Source organism: Heterodontus francisci, chromosome 11 (genome assembly GCF_036365525.1).
Source record: "Heterodontus francisci isolate sHetFra1 chromosome 11, sHetFra1.hap1, whole genome shotgun sequence".
Taxonomy (NCBI): domain Eukaryota; kingdom Metazoa; phylum Chordata; class Chondrichthyes; order Heterodontiformes; family Heterodontidae; genus Heterodontus; species Heterodontus francisci.
This window is the reverse complement of record NC_090381.1, coordinates 52,094,390-52,116,687: the sequence shown is the minus strand read 5'-3', so window position 1 is coordinate 52,116,687 and position 22,298 is coordinate 52,094,390. Positions and strand designations below refer to the sequence as shown.

General features: G+C 42.2%; 1 protein-coding gene across 1 annotated transcript in view; it reads left to right on the top strand.

Moving 5' to 3' along the window:
* Window positions 1-2,993: 2,993 nt before the first annotated feature.
* dock10 (dedicator of cytokinesis 10) overlaps window positions 2,994-22,298 on the top strand; it is a 382,664-nt gene continuing 363,359 nt past the window's right edge. The window contains exon 1 of the mRNA XM_068042143.1: window positions 2,994-3,634. Within this exon, the coding sequence (XP_067898244.1) occupies window positions 3,527-3,634 (108 nt within the window). The 5' untranslated portion in view covers window positions 2,994-3,526. The remainder of the gene's footprint in view (window positions 3,635-22,298) is intronic.

Below are 22,298 nucleotides of genomic sequence, written 5' to 3'. Positions count from 1 at the left end.
AGCACCTCATCTTCTGACTAGGCACTCTGCAGTCTTCTGGACTCTAAATTGAGTTCAACAATTTCAAAGCATAATTGCTATTTTAAATTTGTTTTAAATTTATTTATTTACTTATTTTCTAACCATATGCCTGTCTCAAAGCTGGTTTTCATGTTTTTGCTTTTGGACAGAGCTGTTCATTATTCTGTCATTAACACTCCGTCTGAACAAAACTATGTCTTTTATGACAACTATTAGCACTGCTTTGCCTTTTGTTCTATGACATTTCTGTCATTAATCTCCCCTGCCCTCTGCCCTATCACACACACCTTACCTTTTGTTCTACTTCCCCCTCCCCCCTTTCACTTACTCAAAGCCTATTACATTTCTAACTTTTGCCAGTTCTGATGAAGGGTCACTGACCTGAAATGTTAACTCTGCTTCTCTCTCCACAGATGCTGCCAGACCTGCTGAGTATTTCCAGCACTTTCTGTCTTTATTCCAAAAATACAGGTTATTTGGTCATTGTCACATTGCTGTTTGTGGGAACATGCTGTGAGGAAAATTGTTTGTCATGTATCATCCATTACAACTATGACTACACTTCAAAAGCATATCATTGGCTGTAAAGTGCCTTGGGGCATCCTAATGTTGTGAAGGTGGCAGGTTGTCCAATCTTGCCCGTCTAAGAGCGAAGACCAAAGTAAGGAAAGTCCTCATCAGGGAACTTCCCTTTGTTGACAATGCTGCATTAACATCTCACACTGAAGAGTGTCTGCAGAATCTCATCGACAGGTTTGCAGCTGCCTGCAATGAATTTGGCCGAACAATCAGCCTCAAGAAAACGAACATCATGGGACAGGACATCAGAAATGCTCCATCCATAAATATCGGCGACCACGTTCTGGAAATGGTTCAAGAGTTCACCTACCTAGGCTCAACTATCACCGGTAATCTGTCTCTCGATGCAGAAATCAACAAGCACATGGGAAAGGCTTCCACTGCTATGTCCAGACTGGCCGAGAGAGTGTGGAAAAATGGCGCACTGACACGGAACACAAAAAAACGCGTGTATCAAGCCTGTGTCCTCAGTACCTTGCTCTACGGCAGCGAGGTCTGGACAACGTATGTCAGCCAAGTGCGACATCTCAACGCATTCCATCTTCGCTGCCTCCGGAGAATCCTTGGCATCAGGTGGCAGGACCGTATCTCCAACACACAAGTCCTCGAGGCGGCCAACATCCCCAGCTTATACACACTACTGAGTCAGCGGCGCTTGAGATGGCTTGGCCATGTGAGCCACATGGAAGATGGCAAGATCCCCAAGGACACATTGTACAGCGAGCTCGCCACTGGTATCAGACCCACCGGCTGTCCATATCTCCGCTTTAAAGACGTCTGCAAACGCGACATGAAGTCCTGTGACATTGATCACAAGTCATGGGAGTCAGTTGCCAGTGATCGCCAGAGCTGGCGGGCAGCCATAAAGGCGGGGCTAAAGTGTGGCGAGTCAAAGAGACTTAGCAGTTGGCAGGAAAAAAGACAGAAGCGCAAGGGGAGAGCCAACTGTGTAACAGCCCTGACAACCACTTTTATCTGCAGCACCTGTGGAAGAGTCTGTCACTCTAGAATTGGCCTTTATAGCCACTCCAGGCGCTGCTCCACAAACCACTGACCACCTCCAGGCACTTACCCATTGTCTCTCGAGACAAGGAGGCCAAAGAAGAAGAACACTTCAAAAGCATATCATTGGCTGTAAAGTGCCTTGGGGTATCCTAATGTTGCGAAAAGTGCTATATAAATGCAAGCTGAACACATTTGCCCCAGGTCTTGTGAGCTTAAAAGTGTGTTGGGACTCTTGCACGTTTGGCAAATAATCTGATCAGGTGTAATATCATCTGTAAAAATGTACAGGAATGAAAGCAAATGAGAGAATTTGAGGTAAAAAAAAAATCCATTGCAGAACACGTGACAATTTAAACATAGGTGCCTTCCATTTGTTTTTGAAGTGATTTTTTAACCAGTGTCTGTATCTGTCATCCCGTATCGTACTTCACAGCCTTTCAGCTGAAATTAGTCAATCATTAATTGAAATTGTCAGAGTATTTTTTAAAATCCAAACATGCGCTGCAAACAGAAAACAGAAAGAAAGGACTGTTTTTAGAAATAAAACACTTGTGTGAAGACCAACACACAACTCAATTGTCTGAATTATGCAGGCAGTCCACCATTCAAAGGTATACTCATCTGTTTGAATCAGAGTGAAATAGTTCTTAATGATAGTGAAAAACAATCTGATTCTAAGACTGAAAATTAAACTATAGGATAGTGTATCAAATTCCATTTTCCGTCATGTCCATGTAAATTTAAACACGTTCACACCTCCTTAAAGTAGAATTTGATGTATGCATTGTGTACGTGTAATTTTCAGACTCGTGTACCTTGTAGTTCCAATTTTAAAATAGCTGCAGAAAAGATACAATTATTCAATGACTAGCATTTTGTTTAGGGAACTTACACAATATCCTCGAACTTAGAAGTAGACGTTGAACTAACTTTAGGCACATTTAGGCACGAAAAAAGACGCGACACTTCCACGTTTTGAACTCTCTTCATTTCTTACCGGAGTAAGTGTTTCTGAGCCATGAACCGAAGTTTTTGCTGAGCTGCATTCCTGTGTCAGGACAGCCGGTTCGCCAATGCTCTGCTGGAGTGCGGTATTGACCTGGTCCGGGCAGCGTGTGGTCAAAGACAAACTGAGACTCTCTGCACAGCAACTAAAAACTTCTCACTGCCCGCTTAAACATTTCACTTTCCTTGTAGAGTCTTGAAACTTCAAAATGCTAACCGACCAGAGGGAAAAGCTACAAAAGGCAGCGTGTTTTATAACGTTATGTTTTCGAGTTTTGGATTTTTTTTCAAGAATCCATGTGAACAAGCTCAGTACTGTCTTTTTCAGATTTCCAGCATCCGCAGTATGTCATTTTAACAGGTAATTTTTGCAGTTGTAAAGCAAACCGTCGCCAGGTGGTGCTAACAATGCAAAATATGGAACTGGAAAATTGCAGGAAATTGAATTTCAGTGTTTCCAAATGAGTCGTTACATTTCTATATAAATATGTGTCTAACCTCATAAAGCAGGACTTATTACCGGCTTAACTGCTTTGTACTTAATTATAGTGGAACTTACTGCAGAGAAGCAAAACTCCACATCGAAATAGATTGCAACAATTGTTTCTTCAAAGTTACTCAAAAGTAGCTGCGCGGAAAGAAAATTGGTGGAAAATGTATCAAGGAGTCATTCATTTCATTGTCGCAGTAGCAGCTGGGTGAAGTGGTGTTTTACTTACTACATATGAAATGATCTAATGATTGACGTTTATAGAAAAGAGCATAATGCCCTTGTTGTCACTTGTGGCTGAGTTCCGTTTCCTGGTTGGCGAGAGCTGAAAAACAAGAGATCAGCCAGTCCTAGGCTGTGTGTGACACTCATACTTCACATGGTTTCAGTCTGTCAGAAAGGGACCATTCTGAACTGGAAACGACAATGGCAGAATCAACCCGCCGCTTCACCAGAGGTCTGTTCAAACCTGGGACAGCTGCAGAAATCCGACAGAGCGCCTCGGTGGCTATCAAAAGACCCTCTCTGATTGTGGTAAGTGAAATGTTTCTATTAAAAAATAAAGTTTAGCATGCTGTTACTGTGCGAAGATGCTTAAGGGACAACGTGTAGTCAGAAGACGATTGACAGCATCATCATGGGATCTTCAAGCAACATTTTGCAGAAAGGGCTGCCTTTAAAAACTAATGCGAAGCACTGAACAAGAGATCAATCTTTATAAACGTTAACTTTTATTTACAATGCAATTTAAACAGTACCATTCCACCACTGCATACGTGCGTTATTTCCCAAGATTTTTAAGATGTTTACTCTTACTCATTGCTATCTCTTAAATGACCAGCAAGTGATTTCCACGGGAAACTCCTCGGTTATGAATAAACTTTCAATTTGTGATGGCAGTTGCAATTTAACAAGGTCCGAAACAGCTCCTTTGTTTTTCAAATGAGTTTGACATTTTTTTGCTCGGAAACAGTTTGCAGGTCTAATTTTCTTTTTTTTTGGGGGGGGGGGGGGGGGGGCGGTGGTTTGGTGGTGGGTGGCGGCGGTCCCAGAGCATTTGAAGTTTATTGGTGAAGAGCAGTTTATTAAATCACGAAGAAAATCGCAATCAATTTAATTCATTTTTTAAAAATTATGTTCACTGGTTTATTTATACTTTATTTTATCTGAGATAGGAAGGCTACAACTGGATTTATGTGCAGTAATTGCTATTTCACTACTTTAAACCTTCGGAATTTCTTGGAAAGTTGCCTCTAGGCATATTTTCTAATATAGACTTTCATCGAATAGCAGCAAATAAAATATTAATTTAGTTGGATCCTTAAGAGTTTTTGCACTAAAATAATATTGGCAATCCTTCAAGCGCTGGTGAAATTACACTTGGTTCTGTCTCCAGTTAGATCACCAAATAACATAGAGGCATTGGAAAGGAACTGCAGACTAAAGAATGATAGTCAGGCTTCACACTCCTATCTAAAATCAGTGCCTATCACTCTTTTCCCTTGCTTGCAAAATTGCAGGACACTTCAAAGCAGGGGAACTTTCTGATTTGTTCATTGATATCACTGTATAATTTCTGCATGATCTTTGGTGCTCCCAGCAGCCTCTAAAACCACCTTTAAATTGTGTGAAATAAAAACAAAAAGTGCTGGAAATGCTCAGCAGGTCTGGCAGCATCTGTGGAGAGAGAAGCAGAGTTAAGGTATCAGGTCGGTGATGATGAAAGGTCAATGACCTGAAATGTTAACTCTGCTTCTCTCTCCACAGACGCTGCCAGACCTGCTAAGTATTTCCAGCACTTTTTGTTTTTATTTCAGATTTCCAACATCTGCAGTATTTTGCTTTTATTTGAATTGTGTCAGATATCTCCTATTATTGTTGTCTGTGACTCCAATCTATTGTTATTCCACTTGTCATCTGAGAAGAAAGCTGCATTGGTGTTAAACCCACGAACAATAGAGAAACCAAGGGGGAAAAGATCATTGCAGAAGGGTGGGATAACAATGCTACTGCTAATTTTTTCAAAACAATTTACAAAATGTTGTTCAGTACAAAAGTGTTTGCATTCTCAGGTCATAGTACAACACAGAAAAACAATAGATTCAACCTTGCAGATTACGCCATACTTTAAAATGAATACATTGAAGTTTTTATAGAGCTTCACAGTTTTTTCAAACTTAGGATGACTTGTTGGCTGAGTTTGGCTCAGCCCTTGCTGGGATCTCTGCCTATTTAGTGGATCACATCCATTTCTGGTGAGTGATTTGATGGCTGCAGGAAACTTTTGCCCATTTATTTGAATAATTCACTCTTGTCCCAATAACCTTATATAGCCAGTACCTGCACCTAAAGTCATCTTCAGGCACGGTACTGCCAGTGGCTGTGATGATCAGGACACCCCTTATCAGTTGTACTTCTGGATCAATCCAAGATCCCACTAGCGCCATCACCCATATTCGTCAGTCCACAATATGTATACAGCAAGTGATGCTCCAAACCAATTTCATATCCTTCGCATATGGGTGGCACAGTGGCGCAGTGGTTAGCACCGCAGCCTCACAGCTCCAGCGACCCGGGTTCAATTCTGGGTACTGCCTGTGTGGAGTTTGCAAGTTCTCCCTGTGTCTGCGTGAGTTTCCTCCGGGTGCTCCAGTTTCCTCCCACATGCCAAAGACTTGCAGGTTGATAGATAAATTGGCCATTATAAATTGCCCCTAGTATAGGTAGGTGGTAAGGAAATATAGGGACAGGTGGGGATGTGGTAGGAATATGGAATTAGTGTAGGATTAGTATACATGGGTGGTTGATGGTCGGCACAGACTCGGTGGGCCGAAGGGCCTGTTTCAGTGCTGTATCTCTAAATAAAATAAAATAAATAAATAGATAGCAGCATGAGCTGGTTGTGCAATTCAAGCAAATAGCAAGACTTCTCGAGGAGTAGAGGGTGATTGTTTGTCCCCATATGTTCTATTGCAGAGTGCCACCATTAGTCCTGGATAATGCGAAGTACTGGATTATGAAAGTCATTGCTCAGTTCCCAGGCAATTGATGCAATGGCTTCACTTTAAGGTGGCCTCACCAATATTTGACTCACTAACAAGTATCACAGTGGCTCCTGGGAAATTCAGGCAATTCTCTGGAGTGATATCTCAAGACACCTGTTAAACACAATTGTATGGCATACATGGATCTACCAAAGTGACCATCAAGCATATCATTCACATGTTGATGCAGCCCTTCAGGTATCCACATAGATTTAGAGTCTCTCTGTTATACAGGTCAGCGAAGGTTTCTGGGAGAGCAGCATGATGTCACTCTGCAAAGAGACATTACAGTAAGGAGGCCATGAGGAGGAGGAGTGTAGCAGGAGGAATTAGATGAGGCTGCAGAAAAACTGTGATCCCAGCTGTGAGAAATGTACTGAAGACCTTCCTTTAAATTTGCAATGTTTCCACTTAATTAACATCTCTACAAAATGGATTACACCCACAGTGTCTTCAATTGTTCAGAAATTTACAAATCTTGTATTACTGCCACCTTATGAAATGTATTTCCAAAATTTTGCAAAAATAATTTCTGACACACATCTTGTGCAACAAGATGTTTGCCAAATTATGCTATGTGTGCAAGTGCCCCATATTTCCTTCCATCATGCTTCCCCTAAATTAATGCTTAGTCAAGGTACTACCTGAGAAACAGGCATACTTGAGATGACTGACTGCTGTGTGTCCATAACCATCTCAAATTAAGGTGGTTCTTGTCTTCTGCCAGTCAACTCTGGAGATGAATCAGCTGTAGGTTTTGTCATTTCTGAAACTGTATTTGTGACCGGCCCTATGCTTTTGTTTACATGGCAGCTATTGAAAGTGGTTGGTGGCAGTGGCCTGATATGTTGTTGGACTGAGCAATGATATCCATTGCTGCTATACCTCTGGTTCATGCGCTGTCTTGCCATGGCCATTATTTGTTGATAAAGGATGGCAAAAAGACAGTAGTAAGAAAAGATCTTGGGTCAGAAAATCAGGAAGAAGAATCAGTATGGGTGGAGATTAGGAATAACAATGGTCAGAAAGTGCTGGTGGGTGTAGTTTATAGGTCCCCAAACAGTAGTTGTACCATTGAATGGAGCAATAAGCAATAAATAATTGGAACTTCTAATGAAGGCCATGTAATAATCATGGGGGACTTTAATTTTCCTATAGACTGGACAAATCAAATTGGCAAAAGTAGTCTGGAAGATGAGTTTGCTGAATGCTTTTGTGACAACTTTCTTGAACAATATGCTGTGAAACCAACTAGGGAGAAAGTTATTTTAGATCTAGCATTGTTTAATAACGCAGGGTTAAATAATAATCTCATAGTAAAAGATCCCCTGGGAAAAAGTGATCATAATACAATTAAATTCCATAATAGGTTTGGGAGTGGCATACTCAAGTCCAAAACAAGAATATTAATCTTAAACTAAACCAATTACATCGGGATGAGTAAATAGACTAAAGGGTATGCTGGTAAATAAACTGTGGGAAACATTTAAAGAAATGATTCAAAATGTTCAACAAAATTACTTTGCATAAAAACTCAAAAAAATCAGTGAGAAAGATCCATTTGTGATTTACTCCGGAAGTTAAGGACAGGATTATATTGACGGAGGCTTATAATGTTATGAAGAATTGTAGTAAGCCTGAGGATTGTGAGAGCTTTAGAAACCAGCAAAGGGTGACCAGAAAGTTGATAAAAAAGTAAAAAAAAAATAGAATAAGAGAGTAAAGTAGCCAGGAATATAAAAATGGATTGTAAGAGCTCTTACAAGTATATAAGGAGAGTAGCTAAAGTAAACATTGATCCCTTAGAGGCAGAAACAGGAGAAATTATGAGGAATAAGGAAATGGCACAGTGGCGCGCACCGCAGCCTCACAGCTCCAGTGACCTGGGTTCAATTCTGGGTACTGCCTGTGTTGAGTTTGCAAGTTCTCCCTGTGTCTGCATGGGTTTCCTCCGGGTGCTCCGGTTTCCTCCCACATGCCAAAGACTTGCAGGTTGATAGGTAAATTGGCCATTAGCAATTTAGCAATTGCCCCTAGTATAGGTAGGTGGCAGGGAAATATGGGGACAGGTGGGGATGTGGTAGAAATATGGAATTGGTGTACAATTAGTATAAATGGGTGGTTGATGGTCGGCACAGACTTGGTGGGCCAAAGGGCCTGTTTCAGTGCTGTATCTCTAAACTAAATATTTTGCATTTGTCTTCACAGTAAAAGACACAAATTACATACCAGAAATACTTGATAACCAAAGGGCTCATAAAAGAAACTTGAAGTAATTAAATACTGCAGAGAAAATGTATTAGAGAAACATAGGGACTAAAAGCTGGCAACCCCCCAAGAATTGATGCCCTATATTCTAGGGTTCTAAAAGAGGTAACTGCAGAGATAGTGGATCAACGATTATGATTTATCCAAAATTCCTTAGATTCTAGAATGGTCCCAGCTGATTGGAAGTTAGAAAATGTAACACCATTATTCAGGAAAGGAGGAAGAAAGGCAACAGGAATCTACAGGCCAGTTAGCCTGACATCAGTTGTGGGAAAATGCTGGAATCTATGATTAAGAAAGTCTTAAAAATGCGCTTAGAAAATCATAGTATGATCAAACAACATCAGCTTGGTTTTACGAAAGGGGCATCCTATTTGACAAATTTATTGGAGTGTTTTGAGGATGTAATTAGTAGGGTTGATAAAGGGGAGCGAGTAGATGTATATATGTCGTATAAAGGCATTTGATAAGGTGCCACACAAAGGTTAAAATGCAAGATAATGCTGCATGGAGCAGGGAGAACATATTAGCAAGCAGTCCGCCATGGAGCATGTGGCAACTTGAAAATGCCCCATCTATCCCTACTCTCTGCTTCCTGTCCATTAACCAACCCCCTCTATCCATTCTCTTTGGAGTTTAGAAGAATGAGAAATGATCTCATTGAAGCATGCAAGATTCTGAAGGGGCTTGACTAGGTAGACACTGAGAGGTTGTGTCCCTGGCTGGCGAGTCTAGAATATGAGCACAGCCTCAGGATAAGGACTCAATCATTTAGGACTGAGATGAGGTGAAATTTCTTAACTCAGAGGGTTGTGACTCTTTGGACTTCTGTTCCCCAGAGAGTTGTGGATGCTCCGTAGTTGATTATATTCAAGGCTGAGATGGACAGACTTTTGATCTCTCAGGGAATGAAGGGATATGGGGAGCAGTCAAGAAAGTGGAGTTGAAGCAGAAGATCAGCCATGATCATATTGAATGGCAGAGAATGCTTGAGGGGCCATATGGTCTACTCCTGCTCCTGTTTCTTATGTTGTTATGGAGGGAGAGCAGAACTAATGACACCAGTAAGGTCAGTGTGGTCCTGCCCCATGGTTCTCTGTAGCTGATCTCCAATCCTACTGAAGGTGAAATAGATAGCTGATTGACCCTGGAACTGTAGGCTTCTATGGCAGCACTCTCAGCACTCACAGGAGAATAACTGACCTAGCCATGGGGCATTTAGTATGAGGAGGAGGCTCCAGCTATTCCTGGGTTTCCACATGCTCTATGGTGGACCTCAATACTGCAAAACCATCATAGAAATCTGCACCCAATTAGCTGGTGAACACCTGCCTATGAACTGCTATCTGCAACATTATGCTTGGTGTTGTCCACATCCATATGCTACATTAGAAAGCATTCTTCATTTGGATGCCAGCATTGTGAACTTCAGATCCCCAGGCTAATCCATCCAAGCCATGAGATAATGGACTCACAAGATAGTGGCTAAGAGTTTCTGTTTTGGGCCCAATCAGCGATCTGGGGGTAAATTGCCTTTGGTTTGAGAATTGTTTCTGCTTAAACTCATTTGCACATTCATTGCTTTGCTTCTCACCCAGTGGACTTCCTTCCACAATTTTACTTAAATCCTCCTTGATGGATGTTTCATATCTGGTGCTTTAGAGGAGTAAAGTGAATGATGGTATTTGTTGTAAAGTGCCAGCAGACCTGGTGTTACTTTTGGCCTAGTTTAGTTCCTTTGGTATATGTAGAGAACAAGAAGGAGAGGTGTTAGAATGGTATTCTTTTGAGAAGCCTTCATAAATAGCTTCCAGCAGAAAGAGTGTCATGATAACGTTCTTCAGTATGTGCTCTGTTGCCCCAACAAGTAGAGACTAAATATTGCATTGACATCCAGCGGGGTCCTCACATTCAGATGGAGTGACACTGGCTCAGTGGTTGAATTCCTACCATTGGCAGGAGGGTTGGATTTGGACCCCACACCATGCAGCCCCAGCAAGTGGAGACCGGAGCACCGCCTTTGAATTCTGGATTGTGTTATGATCCCTGTCGAGATCACAAACCAAAAGAATCCAATCCACCAACCAACCCCAATTTAGAAGGAAAAAAAACACAGACAAAATTTCACCTTTATAAATTTTACTTTAACACTCAAACCAAAACCAACAAAAATTAAACATGAACTAACAGTTAAATCACAGATTACACATTAATTATCAGATGCAACAAAGATAGATCTCACAAGTCCAGTTGCTTCTCCTCTGCTGCAGAGAAAACACCAGCTTAAAACCACAGATGGGAAGGGCTTGTCACATGACAGTCACTCACTGATTCAAATATAGCAGTTAGCAGTATTTCTTCTTGCCGAGAGAACAGATAGTTCCTTTAAACTTCCTGGGTCTTGGTTCTTGCTGGGGATTTAATAGATATTTGTTCTCTCTCCTCACAAGTATTGCAGTGTAGGATACAATGTTACAAACTAGGTGATTATCTTAAGCTGAAAGGATGACATTGCTGGCAGCTTGTCTTTTTAAAATGCCTTTTTAAAAAAAAATATAAATTCAGATCTTCAGTCAGTGGACCAAAGAAAATTATCATTCAACAAAGCACACTGGCGTAACACCACCAAAACTGGGCACCCTTCCAGTACCTCTGTAGTTTTGCTTACAGCAGCCCTGATGGTGTAGCTACATCAGTGTCGCCTTCAGTAACTCTTTAAGTCACCGAGAACAGCTGTAGCAACTTGTATTCGCCAAAGTCTAGCTCCCAGAAAAATAGGTTACAATTACATCAGCTTGTATCCTTAAAACAACCACACCTTGCCGCTTGCTTCAAAACACTGCAGATATAATCTGGTAAACTGAAACCTGAGCTCCAGTCACATGACTGTGGTCACACCTCTGACGGGTTGTTTTAACTGGTACTAACCAGTTCTGTCTTCTGCAGAACTCTGAAGCTTTCAGTTTCCTATTCCATTAAATGATTGTCTCAGAAAAAAATACAAGCTATGAATCCAAAGTCAGTGCACCCAGAAATACATTCAAAGGTCAACTGTTCAGATAGTAGTCTGCACATGCGGACTTCATCACAATTGGCATTCAGTGAGATTACTTGCATCCAATGGATGCAGGTGTTCCCATCCCTCCCCCTCATTTAGTATAGATGGGGCTGTAGCCCAAGTAGAAGAAGGCACTCCTGAAGATAAAAACTGTGATGAAAGCAAGGGGAAACCACTTCATCTACTCTTCCATAACAAGTGGCTAAAGAATCTCATGTGTAAGTCTTTTTTATTTATTCATTCCTAGGATGTGGACATCGCTGGCTTGGCCAACATTTATTGCCCATCCCTAATTGCCTTTGAGAAGGTGGTGGTGAGCTGCCTTCTTGAACCGCTGTAGTCCGTGTGGGGTAGGTACACCTACAGTGCTGTTAGGAAGGGAGTTCCAGGATTTTGACCCAGTGACAGTGAAGGAACGCGATATAGTTTCAAGTCAGGATGGTGTGTGGCTTGGAGGGAAACTTGCAGGTGGTGGTGTTCCCATGCATTTACTATCCTAGTCCTTCTAGGTGGTAGAGTTCGCAGGTTTGGAAGGTGCTGTCTAAGGAACCTTGGTGCGTTGCTGCAGTGCATCTTGTAGGTGGTACACACTGCTGCCACTGTGTGTCGGTGGTGGAGGTTGTGAATGTTTCTGGCTAGGGTGCCAATCAAACAGGCTGCTTTGTCTTGAGAGAGGTCCTGCTGTAGGGCAGAACACAATGGCCACATAGATATGATTTGTTACCAGAAAATGAATACAAGAATAATATGAGAAAAAGAGCAGATGAAAGTGTTTGGGCAAACTCCGCGCTGGGGCCAATTCTACTCTTTCATCCCTTCTCAGGGGCCCCTCAGATCTTTTCTTCACAGAATTTGCAGGACCTCTCCCTCTAAATGTTTGTGCATGATCGATCCCCGTTATATGCATTTGTTTCCTTTTTTCTTTGCAAGTAGAAGTGAGTGATTGATTGCAATTATGTTAATCTACAGTTATATCCTGGGGTCGGCATACAGCCCGCTGGGTGCGATGGGATATATATGCCTCATGCAGCTACATCAGATAGGATGATTACTTTGGCTTGAATGTATGCAGAAATGCATGTGAAGGAACATTTCCAGGACAAGATTGGTGTTAGGTGCACAATGTACTTAATGGCATTCATGAACAGCATTGGGAGTTCTTGAAGGCAATGTGAGAGGGAGAAATGATTAGAATGGAAGATGCTTTGTAGATACAAGTGCTAAATACTGTGGATGCTAGAAATCTGAAATGAAGACAGAAAATGCTGGAACTACTCAGTAGGTCGGGCAGCATCTGTGGAGAGAGAAACAGAGTTAACGTTTCAGGTCGATGATCAGAATGTTTATATATACGCCCTGCTTAAGTATGGATTGCATGAAATGGGGTATAGTGGCATGGTAGTTATGTTACTGGACCGGTAATCCATAGGCTTAAACCAGTGATCCACAAAGACATGGGTTCAAATTCCACTATGACAAAGGGGGAAACTTGAGTTATTAAATAAATACGGAATAAAAAGTTAGTATCAATAATAATGACTCATCTGGTTCACAAATGTCTCAATGCCACAAAATTGGTTCAGTGGCAGGAAACAATGGGTAATTGTTGACAGGTGTTTTTGCGACTGGAGGGCTGTTTCCAGTGGCGTTCTGCAGGGCTCAGTACTGAGACCATGCTTTTTGTGGTATATGTTAACAATTTGGATGTAAATGTGGATGGTCTGGTTAGATGGGCAGAAAAGTGGCAAATGGAATTCAACCCGGAGAAGTGTGAGGTGATGCATTTGGGGAAGTCAGACAAGGCAAAGGAATACATGATTAATGGGAAAATATTGAGAGGTGTAGAGGAAGTGAGGGACCTTGAAGTAAATGTCGACAGATCCCTGAAGGTAGCAGGACAGGTCGATAAGGTGGTTAAGAAGGCTTATGGAATCCTTTCCTTTATTAGCTGAGGTATAGAATATAAAAGCAGGGAGATTATGCTGGAACTGCATAAATCATTGCTTAGGCCACAACCTGAGTACTGTGTGCAGTTCTGGTCACCTCATTACAGAAAGGATGTAATTGCACTAGAGAGTCATAGTGTCATACAGCACAGAAACAGGCCCTTCGTGTCTGTGTCGGCTATCAAGCACCTATCTATTCTAATCCCATTTTCCAGCACTTGGCCCATAGTCTTGTATGCTGTAGCATTTCAAGTGCTCATCTAAATACTTCTTAAATGTTGTGAGGGTTCCCCCCTCCACCACCCATGCAGGCAGTATGTTCCAGATTCCAACCACCTTCTGGGTGAAAGTTCTTTTCCTCAAATCCCCTCTAAGCCTCCTGCCCCTTACCTAAAATATATGCTCCCTGGTTATTGACCCCTCCGCTAAGGGAAAAAGTTTCTTCCTATCTATCCTATCAATGCCCCTCATAATTTTGTATACCTCAATCAGGTACCCCCTCAGCCTTCTCTGCTCTAAGGAAAACAACCCTAGCCTATCCAGTCTCTCTTCATAGCTGAAATGCTCCAGCCCGGGCAACATCCTGGTGAATCTCCTCTGCACCCTTTCCAATGCGACCAGAATTGTACACAGTACTCCAGCTGTGGCCTAACTAGTGTTTTATACAGCTCCGTCATAACCTCCCTGCTCTTATATTCTATGCCTCGGCTAATAAAGGCAAGTATCCCAAATGTCTTCCTAACCACCTTATCTACCCGTGCTGCTGCCTTCACTGATCTATGGACAAATACACCAAGGTCTCTCTGAACCTCTTGTACTTCCTAGGGTCCTACCATCCATTGTATATTCCCTTGCCTTGTTAATCTTCCCAAAATGCATCGCCTCACACTTCTCAGGATTAAATTCCATTGACCACTGCTCTGCACATCTTACCAGCCCATCTATATCGTCCTGTAATCTAAGACTTTCCTCCTCACTATTTACGACACCACCAATTTTCGTGTCATCTGCGAACTTACTGATCATACCTCCTATATTCACGTCCAAATCATTAATGTACACTACAAACAACAAGGGTCCCAGCACCAATCCCTGCAGTAGACCACTGGTCACAGGCTTCTACTTGCAAAAACAACCCTCGACTATCACCCTCTGCCTCCTGCCACTAAGCAAATTTTGGATCCAATTTGCCAAGTTGCCCTGGATCCCATGGGGCTCTTACCTTTCTTAACCAATCTCCCATGCGGGACCTTATCAAAAGCCTTACTGAAGTCCATGTCGACTACATCAGCTGCTTTACCCTCATCTACACATCTAGTCACCTCCTCAAAATATTCAATCAAGTTTGTTAGACACGATCTCCCCCGGACAAAGCCATGCTGACTATCCCTGATCAATCCCTGCCTCTCCAAGTGGAGATTAATCCTGTCCCTCAGAATTTGTTCCAATAGTTTCTCTACCACTGATGTTAGACTCACTGGCCTGTAATTACCTGGTTTATCCCTGCTACCCTTCTTGAATAATGGTACCACATTTGCTGTCCTCCAGTCCTCCGGTACCTCTCCTGTGGCCAGAGAGGATTTGAAAATTTGTGTCAGAGCCTCTGCTATCTCCTCCCTTGCCTCACATAACAGCCTGGGATACATCTCATCTGGACGTGAGGATTTATCCACTTTTATGCCCACTAAAACAGCTAATCCTTCCTCCCTTTCAATGCTAATTTGTTCAAGCGCCTCACAATCCCCCTCCCTGATCTCTACACCAACATCATCCTTATCCATAGTGAACACAGATGAAAAGTAATCATTTAAAACATCACCTATGTCCTTCGGCTCCACACACAGATTGCCACTTTGGTTCCTAATGGGCCCTACTCTTTCCTGGTTATCTCTCTGAGAGGGTACAGAAGAGACTTACGAGGATGTTGCCAGGACTGGATAAATGCAGCTATGAGGAAAGATTGCAAAGGCTGGAGTTGTTCTCCTTAGATCAGAGAAGGCTGAAGGGAGATCTGATTAAAATGTACAAAATTTTCAGGGGCCTGGATATAGTGGAGGTGAAGGCCTATTTACCTTACCAGAGAAGTTAGTGACTCGTGGCCATAGATTTAAAGTGATTGGTAGAAAGATTAGAGGGGAGATGAGGAAAAGTTTTTCACACAGAGGGTGGTGGGGGTCTGGAACTCACTGCTTGAAAGGGTAGTTGAGGGAGAGACCCGCAACTCATTCAAAAGAAGTCTGGATGTGCACCTCAAGTGCCGTAATCTGCAGAACTACGGACCAAATGCTGGAAGGTGGATTAGAATGGGTGGAACATTTTCAGCTGGCACAGACACGATGGGCCAAGTGGCGTCTTTCTGTGCTGTAAATTTTCTATGATTCTATGTCCTTTAGGGAAGGAAATCTGCTGTCCTTACCTGTTCGCCTTTATGTGACTCCAGAGACACAGCAATGTGGTTGACTCTTAACTGCCATCTCAAAGGGCCCAGCAAGCCATTCCGTTGCATTCAAGATGGCAGTTCACCTTCTCAAGGGCATTTGGGATTGACAGTAAATGCTGGTGTTGCCAATGACGCTGACATCCCATGATCTAATTTTAAATACAATGAAAGGTTGTGAGAGGAGTTGGATATTGTAGCAGGAGGAAAAAACTTAATGATAAGGAGTTTCATAGTTCTGAGGTCCAGAGAAAAATATTGCAGCTCAAATATCTCATTGGCTCCTTACCCACTTTGTGCAAACATATTTTGACCAGGTTGTCTTCTGAAGTACTCTCTGTCTCAGACAGGAAGTGCAAGAGTTTACTTTGCATTTAAATAGGGAAGCCAAAGATTTATATGTTTTTCCACACAGAACTGAGCTCATCCAATTAACATCAGCATGAATGGGCAGTCTACTTGTTGCCTGCAAGTTGTTTTTCTCTTTTTCTCATTCCATCGTAAGATATGGGCTTGGAAATCAATTTTTGTGTATGCTGCAGGAAAAAATTGTCAATTAAAAAGAATCATAGTACCATTAGAAGATATTCCTTCGCAAAAAATTGGTGATAACCTTTTAATGCCCAGCACTCTGGCATTATACAGACAAACTCTTCAACCCTCACTAATGACATGCTTGTGCCAGCCATGAAGAGAAGCTGTGTGCAGATACAATAAAGCCTATCCAGTAAAATAAAAGCAAAATACTGCAGATGCATTTCTAACCTTTGCCAGTTCTGATGAAAGGTGACTGACCTGAAACGTTATCTCTGCTTCTCAATCCATAGGTGCCGCCAGACCTGCTGAGTATTTCCAGCATTTTTGTTTTTATTAAAGCCTATCCAGTTGCTGAAATCTTTTATAGAGCATACTCTTGTTATGTTAAAGTTGTGCCTTGATAGATCATGGGGCATGTTGTAGTATTCCATTCGAGTCATCAAGATCCCTATTGTCTGCATACTAGTTTACAATTCAAAGTGGGATAACAGTAAGGGGTTTGGAGGTGGAAATGATCATGCAATAATGAAGGTCAGTGTAGGGTATAGACAGTGATGCGGAGCATATCTCTGCCGAAGCACCTGCAAATCAAGGAGTTGTCCCAGCTTTTCATAGAAGAGGCATTCAGCAAAGTGCATATGGGCGATCACATGGCCCAAAAACACCACTCACATCTTTGCCCACTGCACTGTCTCTATTTCTCTTCATGTCCATCCTTTGCTGCTGTGCTTCCTTATTCTGCATCATCAGAAAATAATGTCCTGGATTAAGTTAAAGTAAAGCACAACCAGCTTATTACCCTGTTTTGTAATTTAGTGATTTTTAGCTTAATACTTCGCTTTAGTGAAAATGTATTGGGTATATCTTTGAAATTTTAACCTGCGACTTCCAATATCCTCCTTAATAAATGGAGTATGGTGATGGATGACTGTTGGCACTCAATGAGAAATGCTCGGGATTGAGGTAGCTCTCTTTTTCCTTGTGCTAGTTCCAGTGATTTTCCTGCAATTGCTTCTGCATGCCCACTGCTGCAGTGGCTGGCTAATTCTTTCTGGCACATATATTGCCATTTGAGCAGCTGAATGCTGTCACCTTGCTGGACAGCAGCCTCGTCTGTACCTACTCCAGCTTTGTCTCTGCTGGGCATTCTGTCAGTGCCTTCACTGATTTGCAGATTTATGTACAGCAAGGAGATGAATCAGGCCTTCCTTCAGTCTTTTGTTCTGCGCTTCCAAAATATTGTAGCCAGACAAGAAAGCCTATTGTTGATTTGCAGTAACAGTTTGAACATTAATTAAAAATACTATGATTGGGCTGAGCACTTATGACACTGAGGATTTCATTGTAGATGCCTGTGAAATTACCATGTGCTTGCCTTTTGCTATGCATCTGTGCAATGAAACCTTCTTCACCCAAATTTTTGAAGACGTTTGCAGAGGCGTGCAGAATCCTTATTGCAGACTCCATGAAATTCAGAACTATAAGCTTAGTAACTGTGACCAAACATTTTTACTTCTACACTTGCACCACCTGGCCCTCCTCATGTATGGATTGTGACCCACCAAGTATTACCTCCCTAAGCTCATTATCTATTTCCCCAGGGTAGATGTAACTATGCTCTTACTTGCGACAGGTGTGTGAAAGATGTAGGATGTCATAGGGTGTTGTTTTCTTCAGCGCTGCTGGGACTGTTGGTTGACTCCTGCTGAACGCCTTCACATGGCTCTGTTAAAAGAATTCAGTTCTTCTTGAGATGTTGATGTGATAAGAGTTAGTTCTAGGTTACAGTTTGAATATTGCTTAGTATGGCAATGCTTAGTAAGTAATTAGAGTGTGTATACTGTCATTGAACTGAACTAAACATACCAGCTATAAGGTCTACAGGAAAGATAAGGAAAATGGTAGAGGGGGAGGAGTAGCCTTAGTGACTAAGAGTGAAATGACTTCACAGATAAGAGCGGATATAACGAGGTGAGCAGGCAGTGGAGGCTTTATGGCCAGAATTTTACGCTGTGGTGGCCCCATCCACTGGCTAAAAAGTCAGGGGAGAGCCCCCTGCCACCGGGCCTGGAAGCCATGCAGCAATTTTACGTGGCCCAAGCCCTCATTTGGCCTCTGTTGGGACTTCCACCCCTCTGAGGCAGGCAGTCCCGCCTCCAAGAACTACAGGCCAGTCAGAGGGTCAGCACCTCTTCAGTCCCAGCAGCGCCACTGGGAGCGGTGACCACTGCTGGGACTGCACCCAGCAAGAAGAGGATGATTGACGTCGCCCTTCAAAAAGGTAAGTTGGGTTTTGGCCTCACCCAGGACAATCAGCTGGGCCTGGGCGAGGGCATGAGAGTCGGACAGCAGGGCAGGCAGGGGGTAGTTTTTAGTGGGGGTGATCTGTGCTGCTGGGGAGTCCTCTGTGGGGCACAAGATGCCTGATCAGGAGGGCCCTTCCCCCTAGCCCGCAAGGAGGCCATCAAGTTACTGGGCAGCCCCCTCAGGTGCTGAAGTGCCCATCTGCTGCTGGTAAGATACCAGCGGCGGCAGAAGGAGGCTCGTAAGTGGCAGTTAATTGGCCGCTTAAGGACTCAGTTGGCTTGGGGCGGGTGGACTGTTTGCCACATCCCCTGCCACTGGTAAAATAGTAGCAGGGGCAGGTAGATGAGGCACTCCCTGTCTTGCACTCGATTTTACATTCCCACTGCCTCCCTTCCTGCTCCCGTGGGGGAGAGGTGGAAACGGGGTGGATGAAAATCTAGCCTATGGGTAGAGCTAAAAAAAAATGAAAAGGATTTAAGACTGCAGTGGGTGTTGTGTATTGGCCCCCTGGTAGCAGCTGTGAAGATGTAGATTGTATAAATGGACAGATTAGGCAAGCATGTAGTGAAGGCAGCGTGGTTTTAATGGGGGATTTTAATTTTCATATAGATTGGGACAGCAGACTAGCACATGTCACAAAAGTAGGGAATTTCTTGATTGTGTCTGGGATAATTTTCTGTAATACTATGTCCTAGAACCAAAAAGAGGGCAGCCATATTAGATTTAGTAATGAGTAATGAGCCAGTGGAGGGTGGTGTAATGGTAATGTCACTGGGCTAGTAATCCAGAGGCCAATACTAATGCCCTGGGGAAACAGGTTCAAATCCCATCATGGCAACTGGTGGAATTTAAATTCAATGAATTAATAAATTCAATTAACTAATAAAAAATATCTGGACTTGAAAGCCAGTCACAGTAATGGTGCCATGAAGCTATCATCAATTGTTGTAAAAACCTATCTGGTTCACTAATGTCCTTTAAGGAAGGGAATCTGACTTCCTTACCTGGTCTGACCTACATGTGATCCCAGACCCACAGCAATGTGGTCGATGCTGAACTGCCATCTGACATGGCCTAGCAAGCCACTCAGTTAGAAGGTGGTTCACCACAACCTTCTCAAGGGCAATTAGGGATGGCCAAGAAATGCTGGCCTTGGCAGCGATCCCCACATCCCATGAAAGAATAAAAAAAGAACAGCCTAATGGTGCATGACCATTTATCTAAGAGCAATCATAATATGATTGAGGTCAATGTAGTTTTTGAACAGGAGAAATGCAAAGCAGTTACAAAGATTCTATATTTAGGTAAGGCTGACTTGCATAGTAAACTGGGCAAATCTGTGAATGGGTAAAATGACAGAAGATCAGTGGGAGGTATTCAAAAAGGAATTTAATGTGATCCAGACCAGTTTATACCCTGAAGGGAAAAGAGCTCTACTTGCCTTAAAAGACAGTTATGGACAGCTAAAAAGGTAAGAGACAGCAGATAACTAAAAGAAAAAGTCACAAAAGGCAAAAAAGCATAGATCCTGGAGAATGGGAAAGATACAAAGAACAGCAAAGCGTGACAAAAAGATAGTAAGAGTTACAAAAAGGGAGTATGAAAGGAAATTTGCAAGGGATATCAAAATCAACACAAAGATCTTTTTACAATGATATTAGGAAAAGAAGTGTGGTCAGGAGCAATGTGGGCCCCTTGAAAACTGATAATGGGTGATATTGTCAGTGAAAATTGGGAAATGGTGCACATGCTGAACAATTACTTTGCATCAGAATTTATAGTAGAGGAAGAGGTCAGCATGCCGTAAATCCCAAGGATACTGATAGTGAATTAGGGAAAGGGACTCACCAAAACTAACAAATGAAATAACAGTAATTAAGTAAATAATGGCAACGAAGTGTGATAAATTCCCAGGACTAGATGATTTCCATTTTAGGATTTTAAAGGAAGAAGGTCGGGTCATTGCAGATGCTCTAACTATAATCTCCCAAATTTCTTTTGAGTCAGGAACTATTCCTTTAGATTGGACAATTGTGCATGTCACTCCGTTACTTAAGAATGGTGACAGAGAGAAGCCAGGGAATTACAGATCAGTTAGCCTAACGTCTGTTGTTGAGAAATTGCTAGAGGCTGTAATTATGGATAGGGTTACTGAACACCTCAAATTTTTAGCTGAGAGAGGCAACATAGATTTGTAAAGGGTAACTTATGCCTGACAAACCTGATTGATTCTTTTTTGAAAAGGTGACTAAAGTAGTGTCTATGATAAAAATCATGAACCATGTTTTGATGAAAGGTCACAGAGCTGAAACATTTAACTCGGTTTCTCTCTCCACAGATGCTGCCAGACCTGCTGAGTATTTCCAGCACTTTCGGTTCTTATTTCAGATTTCCAGCATCTGCAGTATTTTGCTTTTATTTTAGTGTCTAGGATGTTATTTATATGGACTTCCAGAAAGCATTTAATGAAATCTCTCATAAAGGACTGTTGATTGGGAAATTGGCTGAGTGCCAGAAGACAGAGAATAGGAATAGGGTGGGTGCTCAATTAGCAGGATGTGACTAGTATCTGTGTTGGGGTATGAACTGGTCACCTTATTTATTAATGGCTGAGGCAATGGGATTGGAAGCCCCATATCCAAATTTGCCAATGACACAAAGATAAATGGCATTATAAGCAGTGTAGATATAAGCATAAAACTACTAATAGATTATTAATAGATTCAGTGAATGGGCAAAACTATGGCAAATAAATTTCACTGTAGGCAAATGTGAGGTCATCTGCTTTGAACCTAAAAGGATAGAACAGGGCACTTTCTAAATGGTGAGAAGCTAGAAACAGTGGAGATCCAAGGAAACTTGGGGGCCCAGGTACACAGATCATTAAAATGTCATAAACAGGTACTGAGAATAATCAAAAAGGTTAATGGAATGCTGGCCTTTCTATCTAGAGGGCTGGAACACAAGGGGCTAGAAGCTATGCTACAGCTATACATGCTAGAGAAACATCCAAGCCTGTTTGTGAAGAAGACAGTGAGACTAGGATGCTTTGCTAGAGACTAATTATTGCTTATTTCTCCACTCCTAACAATACCCAGGCAGTACTGGCTGGCTCTTCTTTTTATAGATATATATATATCTGAGTACAATTAACTAATCAACACCCAACACCTGTTCACCCTATTAACTTCAACTACTAGGTATTTAACATCCATTAACAGAATTTATTAGACACGAACAATACAAAGCCCTGGTTGGACCATACCTGGAGTACTATGAACAGTTCTGGGCACCACACCTTAGGAAGGATATATTGGCCTCTGAGGGAGTTCATTATAGGTTTATCAGAATGATACTTGGACTCCAAGGGCTAAATTAAGAGGAGAGATTATGCAAACTAAGGTTGTGTGCCCTGGAATTTGGGAGATTAAGGGGTGATTTGATCTAAGTTTTCAAGATATTAAGGGGAGCAGATAGGTTGGATAGAGAGAAACTATTTTCTCTGGTTGTGGAGTCCAAGACTAGGAGGCATATTCTAAAATATTAGAGCCAGATCTTTTAGGAGTGAAAGGGTGGTAGAAGTTTGGAACTCTCTTCCGCA